The following is a 13,868-nucleotide window of genomic DNA, read 5'->3' as shown; positions in this document are numbered from 1 at the left end:
GGTTGAAGAAGCTTCGGAGTTCAATGTGGTCTATTTCATAAGAACATCAATCCCATGAGGGTAAGATGCTCATGACTTAATGATCTCCAAAGGCCACATCTTATAATACTATCACAGTTGGAGCTGGGATTTCATCATATAAATTTGGGGAGCAGGGAGAGACACCAATATTCAGTCTAAAGCAAGTACCAACTTTTATAAGAACTATTTCTTTCTGCATTTAGATAAACAATCCCTCATATCTACCTATGCTTTGATATTCCTTTCTTTCCCAGCAATATGTCAAATAGAACTTTCTATGATGATGGAATTGCTCTATATCTCCACTGTCCAATATGGCAGCCACTAGTCAGATGTTACTTTGAACATGTGATGTATGGGTAGAATAGAATTTTTTATTTTAGTTAAATAGAATTAACATCTACATGTGACTATTGGCTACTATATAAAACATCTTTGTGCTTCTTTTAAAAAATGTATTAACTATAACTGTGAGGCATAGTTCTCTAAAAATCTGTCTTGATTTATTTAATTCATTATATAATTATTTAGGGTGTGAGTATTGTAAGATTTCATTTTAAGCATGAATTGGATTTTTTTAAGTTTTATCATTCAAACATTTTCTATTTTATTATATATACAAGTTTTTCTTCTTTATACACACACACAGTTAAATCCATTAACCTCTACTGTTACATAAAAATGTGAAATAATGTGTCCTTTAGATAAATGGCCACTGTAGTTGTTTTCCTTTTACCATTCCTTCTAAATATGTTAATAATATCAGTCAATATTTTTTTCTTCCATAGAGATTGCTATTAGGTCAAATGCTGTGTTAGTTGTGCTGCAATTCTGGAGGCTTCTGACTCACAGTAGTGTTTCAGAAAACTTTTTTTTTTTTGCATTTGTCTACCTATTCAATTTTGAACTAATTGCTATAATTAATGCTGATTGAAATAAGTACTGTTACCCTCTTCTTCAGTTACTGTTTACTCTTACAGTTTACTATTACTTTTACAGTTTACTGTTACCCTTTTTTATTGTGTCCTCAATGTAAATGGTCATGTTTGTACACGTTTTGAACTATGGAGTTGATCACTTAACACTCCAATTGCTTGAATATTTTTACTTTATATATTTGAAGCTTTTAAATTATTTTTTAAATTATTCTCATAATATTTTGACTTTTTGTCATTTCAGGATCATCAGACTATTTTGAGGGCATGGGCTGTAAAAGATTTTGCTCCAAATTGTCCTTTGTATGTCCAGATATTAAAGCCAGAAAATAAATTCCATATCAAATTTGCTGGTAAGTTTTAATCCTGAATGAGATTCTTTGAATTTCTTCCAGCTCTCATTGTAATTTAAAAGCTGTGTCTTTGAAGTTAGTAGCAACTAAATGTATTCATCTTACAAAATAGAAAGGATTTTCTTTTTTATCGTTTACTTGTTGTAAATGAATTTCCTCACTTTAATGTATGAAACTATAATTTGGGGAGAGATCCTTTACTTTTAAATGTAACTTGGTAACTTTAAGAATTCAGCTTACTGGATAACTTTGTAAACCTAAGTTGATTGGCAGTTGATTTGTACACAATAGGAACACACATTTCAAATCCTTTCTTCATTTATCCTTAAGTATATATGTAGAATAATACTTTCCTATAGATTATTTAAAACACGGATAAGTTTGTCCCACTATAGAATAATGTATTAACATGTTTTGGTACATTTAAATACATTTAATTTGGGGTGTAGACTTTGGAAAATTTTCAAGAAAAAGATATCTGTGTGAGTTTTTTGAAAGCAATACTTTTAAGAGAATTGATCACGAGATTTTTTTCCTTTGAATTGTTAGGAAATTGAACAATGAAGTGGTGCTTGATTATTTGTTTCTTAAATGCTTCCATGGGAGAAAGGAACTAATTTTAATTCAGGCAGTGAATCACATACATATTGTTCCCCAAATATAACAACTGTATTGTGTTTTATATTTTACCTTAATAGCCTGAAACATCAAATTTATTATAATGTAGGTAATTTTAGCAATGTGTCAGCAAAATGCTTTTCCCTCAGAAGACGTGTTCACAAATGTTAAAATGCTTGCTTGTTAGCATATGATATTGAAATAAAAAATTCTAACCCTAAGGTATTAAAATAATAATAGGAAAATCAAGAGAATATTGCTATTCTATTTCTTCTGTTTTATATATACTAGCCTTCCATTGCATCATTATTTTTTTTTCTGAAAATGTAGAGTGAACAACTTCAAGTAATGTCTTTCATACTTGGCTACATATTAATATCTGTTTGGAAGACTTTTTTTAAAGTAATAATTAGAGAGATTCTTATTTAAATGGTCTGAGATAATGCTAGGGCTTCTTTAATCCTATTGCTTTAACTCAAAACTAAAGGTACATCTTTTGTAAGTGATCCTGTGAACAAAGTGGAAAAAATACAAGTAAAGTAATCCACCTACTCCCTGGTACACATGTAATTAACAATGACTAAATGCCAGTAGTTTCTCTAAAGTACCTTTTTTATCACTTAGGAAAAAAAGGATATTTTTGAAAATTTTTCATTAAACCTGGGAATTATTTGCTTTGACAAAATTTTTAGGATAGCGGTAATGACATGGCACTATGCAAAGTCCCCAAAATATGAATTTAAAATTCGGTCCTATAGCTTAACCTTGATGCATGCAAATTAGTATTCTGAGCCCTATTTTTCTTCTTTATAAAAGATCATAATATATATGGTATTTCTGCTTCATCAGTTATGTTAAATAAATACCAATCTAAAACACATTCAATGTTCACTAAATGAGTATTGAATCTAAATCTTAAAACAATTACAATGTGTGGTTTGGGAGGACAATTTGTAACATTGAATGTTTCATAATTAAAATTGAGAATAGACTTCAGTTCTTCCTTCCTTCTGTAGTAAGCTATGGAAATACTCCCCACAGATCAAACTTGCTGAACTAATCTATTTTTATATAAAAATACAGGCATTATTTGCATTGATCTTTTAAATTTTTAGTTTACAATTGTGAAAATGAGTGAAATAATAAAATTGTATCTTAATAGTTTATCTCAATATTTCTCATTTTGACACCTGTTGAAATTTGAGGAGTTCTTTTTATATTATGAAATGATGAAAGCACCCTTGTTTCTTTAAAATGTCATAAAAATAAAGCTTGCAGTGATATATAAGGTTCACAAACCCAATATAATGTATTTTTATAACAGCATGAGTTCATAAAAAATTATGAGCTTTACCTTTACAAGGATAGTATATTAAAATGTTGCTTAGTTTGTGTGGATGCTTAAAATAGTAGTCCCCATGAACCATATTCCCTGAGTGTGTGTCACCTTGCAATGTGACTTTCTGGCTTTTTATCCACAAAGAGTAGAAATCTACTTCTCCAGCCTTGAATATGGTTTTCCTTGTGGTTTGCTTTGACCAATATACTGTAACATATGATATCATAACGAAAACACTGAAAAGCCATGGAGCTTCTGCTATGTACTCATATTAGGAGCTTTGTTTAGCCTCTCTGAGGATGGAAAGTCATGTGAAAAGTGAGGCATATCTATCCCAGCATTGTGCCTATTCAGCTCCCAACTTCCTTACCCATCAGCTCACTGAATCATACTAACCCAAACTATGTTGAGAAATAAGTTTTCTTTGTTACAAAGCATAGGGATTATTTGTTTTTTTTTTTTTGTTGTTGTTGTTGTTTTTTTTGTTTTGTTTTGTTTTTTTAATTTTTTTTATTGGTTGTTCAAAACATTATAAAGCTCTTGACATATCATATTTCATACATTAGATTCAAGTTGGTTATGAACTCCCAATTTTACCCCAAATACAGATTGCAGAATCACATCGGTTACACATCCACATTTTTACATAATGCCCTATTAGTAACTGTTGTATTCTGCTACCTTTCCTATCCTCTACCATCCCCCCTCCCTCCCCTCCCATCTTCTCTCTCTACCCCATCCACTGTAATTCATATCTCTCCTTGTTTATTTTCCCATTCCCCTCACAACCTCTTATATGTAATTTTGTATAACAATGAGGGTCTCCCTCCATTACCATGCAATTTCCCTTTTCTCTCCCTTTCCATCCCACCTCATGTATCTGTTTAATGTTAATCTTTTCTTCCTGCTCTTCCTCCCTGCTCTGTTCTTAGTTGCTCTCATTATATCAAAGAAGACATTTGGTATTTGTTTTTTAGGGATTGGCTAGCTTCACTAAGCATAATCTGCTCTAGTGCCATCCATTTCCCTGCAAATTCTATGATTTTGTCATTTTTTAGTGCTGCGTAATACTCCATGGTGAATAAATGCCACATTTTTTTTATCCATTCATCTATTGAAGGGCATCTGGGTTGGTTCCACAGTCTAGCAATTGTGAATTGAGCTGCTATGAACATCGATGTAGCAGTATCCCTGTAGTACGCTCTTTTAAGGTCTTCAGGGAAAAGTCCAAGAAGGGCAATAGCTGGGTCAAATGGTGGTTCCATTCCCAGCTTTCCCAGGAGTCTCCATACTGTTTTCCAGATTGGCCGCACCAGTTTGCAGTCCCACCAGCAATGTACAAGAGTACCCTTTTCCCCACATCCTCTCCAGCACTTGTTGTTGTTTGACTTCATAATGGCTGCCAATCTTACTGGAGTGAGATGGTATCTTAGGGTGGTTTTGATTTGCATTTCTCTGACTGCTAGAGATGGTGAGCATTTTTTCATGTACTTGTTGATTGATTGTATGTCCTCCTCTGAGAAGTGTCTGTTCAGGTCTTTGGCCCATTTGTTGATTGGGTTATTTGTTTTCTTATTGTTTAATTTTTTGAGTTCTTTGTATACTCTGGATATTAGGGCTCTATCTGAAGTGTGAGGAGTAAAAATTTGTTCCCATGATGTAGGCTCCCTATTTACCTCTTTTATTGTTTTTCTTGCTGAGAGAAAACTTTTCAGTTTAAGTAAGTCCCATTTGTTGATTTTTGTTATCAACTTTTGTGCTATGGGTGTCCTATTAAGGAATTTGGAGCCCGACCCTACAATATGTAGATCGGAGCCAACTTTTTCTTCTATCAGACGCAGATTCTCTGATTTGATATCCAGCTCCTTGATCCACTTTGAGTTAACTTTTGTGCATGGCGAGAGGAGGGGATTCAGTTTCATTTTGTTGCATATGGATTTCCAGTTTTCCCAACAAATCCAACAATATGCTGCCTCCAGGAGACACATCTGATTGGAAAAGACATACACAGGCTGAAGGTGAAAGGTTGGGAAAAAATATACCATGCACACGGTCCTCGTAAGCAAGCAGGGATTATTTGTTTTTTAACAATAGAATACTAACATCATATGTGATAAAATAGTAATTGCTTTATTTTTAAGTCGTCTTCACTGGATGATATTCATTATATTCCTAACCTTGCATTTGCCTGAATATTAAATAAACACTTTTATAATTTTCACAAGATATGGAATTAGACATTCTAATTTCCAGTACATAGCCTATTTTTTATTTATTTTTTTAATATTTATTTTTTAGTTTTCAGCGGACAAACATCTTTGTTTGTATGTGGTGCTGAGGATCGAACCCGGGCCGCACGCATGCCAGGCAAGCGCGCTACCACTTGAGCCACATCCCCAGCCCAGTACATAGCCTCTTAAACTTCCACTAAATTGTGGAATTCCTGCCATTAGTAAATGTAATGCATTTTTAAAAGTGAATTCATTTTATTAAAAGATGTGTAAAATGGATAAACTTAACTTGTTTATGCATTAAACATTAGAGAGCAAAACACAACAACAACATAGCAATTATTATTTTATGCACACTTACAATTCAGACCTTTTATACTTCTCTTGTGAAAATAAAATTATTGAATTATTACATTCTTATTTGAATAAATTTTTACATAAGATTTTTTTACATGAGATTTAGGCTATTAATTATAATTAAAACAGTCTTTTACACTTTGATCAGATCCAATAAGAAAAAGTTCTGATCCATGTGGTTTGAGCAATAGAAAAGATAAACTTTCATTCATATTACCAAGAATGGAAGCTAAACAAATTAATATAGAGGGAATCAGCAAGAATATTTATAAAAGATATCTGAATATAAACTATAAATCACAGGCAAATTCACATAACAGAAGAGTATAATTCACAGAATATTTTCCCTTTTTATAATAAATTTATCAAAGTACGTGATTAAAACCAGACATTCTAAAGTGAGACATTGTTTTGGTGAAATCTTTGTTCTACTGTGTATTAAATACAGGAACTCAGGACTCTTTATTTCTCTAAGCTTGTGGATTATGATTTATAAAAGCTTGTAAGAGAAACTACCCCATAGGGTTTTCATGATTGAAGAAAATATTTTGAAGAAAACCAGCCACCAGTTAATGATGTCTGTCAGGGTAATTGTTATCACTAATATCTTGGGTACCTATTTCTCATCCTCATGACAAATATTTATCATAGTTATTGCCAGGAAAAATAACTGAAATATTATTACAGCAGTTCAAACAGTACATGATTCTGAGCTTACATATATTTTCCCAGAGAATAGAAAAGAAAGCTATTTCTCCAACTCATATTATGGGACCAACATAGTCTTGAAAAAAATTCATTAAGGATAGCATTAGAAATGACATTTAGAGACTAATTTAATTGGTTAACATAGTTAAACATTATATAAAATATGTTACCAAAACAAACTAAATAATCTATTTTAAAAAGAATATATCACCAGCAAGTTAAGTTATTCCTGAAATAGATTATCGTGTTAACGGAGAATGATCACATTATCTTTTCAATGGATGCAGGAAAAGTATATGAAAGAAAATTCAATATATATTCACAAGCAAAAAAAAAAATAAAATGATAGCAAGAAAACTACCGAGAAGCTAGAAACAAAAACCTCCAAACCTAAGGGAAGTTATCTTCAAAATAACCCAGAGAAAATAAACATTGAATGATCTCATATTCAAAATATGTCTTTAAAATTAGGAACAAATAATGGTATCTGTTAAAATGATCGTTTTCTACTTTTTCCCTCAAATCCTACAGATTTTTGTAAATATGGAAAATGCAGAGAATAAATATTAGCAGGCAAGAAATAAAATTGCCATTTTCTACATGTTATCAGATTATTTTAAGGAAAATTCAATATAATTTGCTTTTTTCCCTATATACCTGTTTCTTGGTGGATCTCATCCATTTATAAGTTTAAATTTCTCCTTCAGTATCCACTGTGAGCTTCAGTTTTGTATCTCCAACATACACCGTCAATATCCCCTAGTATATTTTTAATAGCCATTTCAAAATTAAGATATCTAAAAACATTTATTGATTTGTACTGGTCTAGAACTTTTCACTCTTCCCCTTACCAACTTAGAACTTAAGCAAAAACCTATGAGTCATTCTTTCAGCTACTATATTCAATATATCATCACAACCTGTCAGTTATACTGCCTGAACTTCTCAGCCTTATCCTTTGTGACAATCCTAGTCCACACATGATCATCTCTTATTTAGTTATTCCAAAATATTCCCTTGTCATTTTTTTTTCCTGGGTGTTCACAAGTTCATCTGTGAGCTTACTGCTTTTCTTTGAATTCCCCTTCACATATGCATTTGTGATTACTGCTGGGCATCACAGAAGGACAGCTACATCTTTTTTCCTTCATTATCAGGCTAAGCTCTCTTGCTTCCATTTTTTAGTATACAGATGATGACATTCTAATTCTTTTATAGTATTTTTATTTTTAAGAGTGTGTCTTATGGATTTTTTGGGTCAATTTTCATAGTCAAAAGTCAAATGAGAAACAGTGAGAAACACTTTACCAATAATTTTGAAAGAAGTGGCAGTTGGCATTGAAACATGACAGGTGATGACAGTGTTTGGTAGATATGATCAATGTAAAATATGGTTGTGTTTACATTTTGTATTCTCTGTCAACCTGTTATAGGACCAATAATTCTAGTAAAGCCTCCCCAAGGTCAATTAACTGATCTAAAATAACCTGGAAAAAAATATGCCTCCATGTTATTGAGCCCTTCATAAATAATTTCCTCTTATTTGACAAAACATGATGAAAAAGGTAAAATATAGTTTTCAAATGTATTTCTGGAGTTCCAAAACTATTTCCTTCACCATACTTCATTCCAAAAATAATCATTAAACAATCTCAAGCACACAACAAAAATAAGTAAATAAATAAATAAAGCCAATGGGAAAAAATGTGTGCATTACTGAGAAGAAAAAAAGAAAGAAAAAGAAAAACCTTTTTAGTTTGAGTAAGTCCCATTTGTTGATTCTAGTTATTAACTTTTGTGCTATGGGTGTCCTATTGAGGAATTTGGAGCCCGACCCCACAGTATGTAGATCATAGCCAACTTTTTCTTCTATCAGACGGCGTGTCTCTGATTTGGTATCAAACTCCTTGATCCATTTTGAATTAGCTTTTGTGCATGGTGAGAGAAAGGGATTCAGTTTCATTTTGTTGCATATGGATTTCCAGTTTTCCCAGCACCATTTGTTGAAGATGATATCCTTCCTCCATTGCATGCTTTTAGGCCCTTTATCAAATATAAGATAGTTGTAGTTTTGTGGATTGGTTTCTGTGTCCTCTATTCTGTACCATTGGTCCACCCGCCTGTTTTGGTACCAGTACCATGCTGTTTTTGTTACTATTGCTCTGTAGTATAGTTTGAAGTCTGGTATCGCTATACCGCCTGATTCACACTTCCTGCTTAGCATTGTTTTTGCTATTCTGGGTCTTTTATTTTTCCATATGAATTTCATGATTGCTTTCTCTATTTCTACAAGAAATGCCATTGGGATTTTGATTGGCATTGCATTAAACCTATAGAGAACTTTTGGTAATATCGCCATTTTGATGATGTTAGTTCTGCCTATCCATGAACAGGGTATATTTTTCCATCTTCTAAGATCTTCTTCTATTTCTCTCTTTAGGGTTCTGTAGTTTTCATTGTATAAGTCTTTCACCTCTTTTGTTAGGTTGATTCCCAAGTATTTTATTTTTTTTGAAGATATTGTGAATGGAGTGGTTGTCCTCATTTCCATTTCAGAGGATTTGTCGCTGATATACAGGAATGCCTTTGATTTATGCGTGTTGATTTTATATCCTGCCACTTTGCTGAATTCATTTATTAGCTCTAATAGTTTCTTTGTAGACCCTTTTGGGTCTGCTAGGTATAGAATCATGTCATCTGCAAATAGTGATAATTTAAGTTCTTCTTTTCCTATTTTGATGCCTTTAATTTCTTTCGTCTGTCTAATTGCTCTGGCCAGCGTTTCGAGAACTATGTTGAACAGAAGTGGTGAGAGAGGGCATCCCTGTCTTGTTCCAGATTTTAGAGGGAATGCCTTCAATTTTTCTCCATTCAGAATGATGCTAGCCTGAGGCTTAGCATAGATTGCTTTTACAATATTGAGGTATGTTCCTGTTATCCCTAGTTTTTCTAGAGAAAGTTTTTTCTCAGCTAAAGAAACAATAAGAGAGGTAAATAGGGAGCCTACATCCTGGGAACAAATCTTTACTCCTCACACTTCAGATAGAGCCCTAATATCCAGAGTATACAAAGAACTCCAAAAATTAGACAATAAGATAACAACCCAATCAACAAATGGGCCAAGGACCTGAACAGACACTTCTCAGAGGAGGACATACAATCAATCAACAAGTACATGAAAAAATGCTCACCATCTCTAGCAGTCAGAGAAATGCAAATCAAAACCACCCTAAGATACCATCTCACTCCAGTAAGATTGGCAGCCATTATGAAGTCAAACAACAACAAGTGCTGGCGAGGATGTGGGGAAAAGGGTACACTTGTACATTGCTGGTGGGACTGCAGATTGGTGCAGCCAATTTGGAAAGCAGTATGGAGATTTCTTGAAAGCTGGGAATGGAGCCACCATTTGACCCAGCTATTCCCCTTCTTGGTCTCTTCCCTAAAGACCTAAAAAGAGCATGCTACAGGGACATTGCTACATTGATGTTCATAGCAGTTCAATTCACAATAGCAAGACTGTGGAACCAACCCAGATGCCCTTCAATAGACAAATGGATTAAAAAAATGTGGCATTTATACACAATGGAGTATTACTCTGCATTAAAAAATGACAAAATCATAGAATTTGCAGGGAAATGGATGGCATTAGAGCAGATTATGCTAAGTGAAGCTAGCCAATCCCTAAAAAACAAATGCCAAATGTCTTCTTTGATATAAGGAGAGTAACTAAGAACAGAGTAGGGACGAAGAGCATGAGAAGAAGATTAACATTAAACAGAGATGAGAGGTGGGAGGGAAAGGGAGAGAAAAGGGAAATTGCATGGAAATGGAAGGAGACCCTCAGGGTTATACAAAAGAACATACAAGAGGAAGTGAGGGGAAAGGGAAAAATAATACAAGGGGGAGAAATGAATGACAGTAGAGGGAGTAGAGAGAGAAGAGGGGAGGGGAGGGGACGGGAGGGGGATAGTAGAGGATGGGAAAGGTAGCAGAACACAACAGACACTAGTATGGCAATATGTAAATCAATGGATGTGTAATTGATGTGATTCTGCAATCTGTATATGGGCTAAAAATGGGAGTTCATAACCCACTTGAAGCAAAGTGTGAAATATGATATATCAAGAACTATGTAATGTTTTGAACAACCAACAATAAAAAAAAGAAAAAAAGAAAAAAAAAAGAAAAACCTTGAATGACCTTCAATGAACTTTAAGAACAAACTATTATCCAATTATTCTTTTAATATAAAAAAAATCTTACTTCTGTCTACTAGTTAGAAGTTACTCAGAAAATCAATGAGAGGCAAATTAATGTTATACTAATAAAGTAATAGCTACATTTAGGTTAACACTCTATTTCCATCTTTTGTCAATATTCAGTTGTCTTTTCTTCCTCAGTTAATTTTCTTTTAATCATTGGGTGAGTCCTTTGAAAATTTTCTATTTAACTAATATAAAAGAACGTAAAAAATCAAACTGGCAAATTTTCACCTACGAGTAGGGCAAGGAATATAAAAATCTATTAGTGAATGCAATTGTGAATTGTCTGAATTTTTTTTCTGCATTGATTATATACCACATGTAACGGAATTTGATTATTGTTCATGAATGAAAGAAAGAACCATATTTCAATAGTAAAGTGTTGACTGAATGAAACACTTTTTACTTCACAGTTAGAACATGCCTAGAAGAATGAATCATTATAACAGAACTGTAGGAGCTAGCTTTTTCAGTAATTAAAAAAAAAGTAATTACAATGAATATTAAATGTACAGCAAAAGTAAATATATTTTAGCAATATCATCAGTAATATTTTAAAATATGCTTTTTCTTAAGAGAGATAATATGACTGCCATTATAGAAACAGTATTGTTTAAAATACATACATACATACATGTATATCTTGGAGAAATGATCTGAACAAAAAATGGAAGCTTTGTCACCATGTAGTTTTTACTGAAGCACCAGACATTTCAATGCCTTTTTTCCTACCCCAAAAAAGAGAGTGTGAAACTATTTCCAAGCAATATAAATATTGGAAATTATCTTAGCTGTTTCTAAATAACATATGGATATGCAGGCTTGACTTTCACCAAATGGTGAAGTGTGAGTTTTTCATGCTGAAACATTTCTTCATTTCCCATATAACGCCCACATAGACATCATCTTAAACTTTATTCTTACAACCTACTTAAGAACATAATGCTTTGGATTTCTATATTTTCAAAATATAAAACACCAAACTTTTGAAAATTCTTGTAATTTAAGATGGAAGTCATTTTCTTTTTATATTACTGTGGAGATCAACGGAAACTACTTGATCTAAGGTCATATTTAAAGACAGAACTATCATGAGTCTTTTTTTGTGTGTGTATTTCCTTGCTATTTTCTTTTTTTTTCTTGAGAAGTTATCAAACTCACATTTTTAAAATAAATAGACAATGAAACTATATTCATTCCATCTACTTTTAATGATCCTTAACATTTTGCCACATTTGCTTGACCTTCTCTCTGTGTACATATGCATGCATTTACACAAACGCTTTTACTCAGTGCACTTTCCTAAAAATTGGTAAATTCTGCCATATGTGTACTGTACAATAATGTTTTTATTCCAAGAAGCTAATAAAAAGTCTATAAATTCAGTTCATACTCAAATGGTGTTGTCATAAAAAATGTTCCTAAAAATTTTAAGTTCAGTAATTACACAAAGTTTTACTTTCACTATCTTTAATTTTTTCATTTAAAATTATTTTGATTGAAAATTTTCAGATTTACAGAGGAGTGGTACTGATAGTTGTGAAAGTTCTTCTACAACCCTCAGGTCCCACAATTTAATGTTAATATCTTATGTAATCATGGTCCATTTCATCAAAATAACAAATTAGCATTTGTTAAGTTTTAGATTATTTTTAAGTGAAATTTGTTCCTAGAGTTCATTCCTTCTAAAAAAATATTTTAATAAGTTGTTTGGTTTTTCTTTTTGTGACATTTAAAAATTTAATATGCAGGTCAATTATATAGCCAAACTATCTGGCTGGTTCATTCTCTTTGACACATGAATAACGTGATTCTGAACGTTAGGTATTGCAAGTCATCTTCATGTGGAACAGTTATGATTTAATTAACTCAGCATTTTTTATGCTTCCCTCCATTAATTTTCTTATATGTTTCACAAGCATAAAATTTCATGGTCTGTAAGAGAAGAATATTTACAGTATTTGGAAAATGGCAGGCACATTCTATCATATGCTAGACCTATGATTTTAAGTCCATAAATTAGTTCTTAGACACAAATGCTTTTTGAAGAAGGTCAGGTACTTCTTTTTTTTCATTCTCATTTACTTATTCAAACTACTTTCTTGACTTTCTAATGTGAGAACTTTGTTGTTCCAGGTCTTGCTGATACAATTATGAATACAATGCTCTTTCTAGGCCAATGCCAACTTTTATCATGTCCCTACCTCACACCCTTTAAAAAATCATTGACACAATGTACTTTTACATGCTGCCCAAGAAATCAGTTTAAGTCTGTTCTTTCTGCATAGATTTAATTTTAAGTTGATAATCCCTCCCTTCCACTCCTTGCCACTTGTAAATGTCAAAACATGATTCCAACTATGCGGTAGTTTCATTTGATATTGCTTTATGATTACAGTAAATCCAATGGAATGCAACAAATAGTTAAGATTTTCATGGTTTAATATAATTTCATCACTGAACTGCCTTTGCTTTGAGAAAAGTCTCTTAAAATGTAATTTTTGACTCCAAGAATGAGTTTTTAGTAGCAGGACAGCTAGCAAATAGCAATGATAGTTATTATAATGGGATGCTTATAAAATTAAAATTAAAATTTGCCTTAAATATTAGTGCATAGGTGCTTCATATTGTACATACACATAATCCAATAAATGTATGTGTGCTTGATTATAAATTAGATTTTGCTAAGTCATTAGAATTTTGTTGGAGAAGTAATGAGAGGCTAAAGAGGGTATTAGATGAAGGCATATAGTTTTATCCAGATAACACAGTAGCTCTAGGGAAAATGTGCAGTGGAAAGGACAAAAAGAATCTCATAGGAGTGATTATTTAGGTATCTGTTGTAGTTGTTCAGGTGAGAGATACTGAGAAATTGAACAAGAGTGGTGATAATGGAAATGGAGAGTGAGAACAGATTCATGAAACACTTCAGATATATATTGTAGATTTAATGATCAGTTGACTGTGAGAACCATGAGAGTGTGAGAAATCATTTTATCTTTGCAATTCTTATTTTTTTGTATATTCTCACAATTAATAAT

At 32.5% G+C, this 13,868-nt stretch overlaps 1 protein-coding gene across 8 annotated transcripts in view; it reads left to right on the top strand.

The window, feature by feature from the left end:
- Nucleotides 1-13,868, top strand: part of Kcnt2 (potassium sodium-activated channel subfamily T member 2) — a 387,627-nt gene that overhangs the window by 217,735 nt on the left and 156,024 nt on the right. For all 8 annotated transcript variants that reach the window (XM_058583690.1, XM_058583689.1, XM_058583687.1 and 5 more), the window contains one exon: nt 1,201-1,309. In XM_058583690.1, coding sequence (XP_058439673.1) covers nt 1,201-1,309 — 109 coding nt within the window. The remainder of the gene's footprint in view (nt 1-1,200; nt 1,310-13,868) is intronic.

Source organism: Marmota monax, unplaced genomic scaffold, assembly GCF_021218885.2.
Source record: "Marmota monax isolate L192 unplaced genomic scaffold, Marmota_monax_Labrador192_F-V1.1 WCK01_AAM20220418_F8-fsc00326, whole genome shotgun sequence".
Classification (NCBI taxonomy): domain Eukaryota; kingdom Metazoa; phylum Chordata; class Mammalia; order Rodentia; family Sciuridae; genus Marmota; species Marmota monax.
This window is presented reverse-complemented; position numbering and strand designations above follow the sequence as displayed.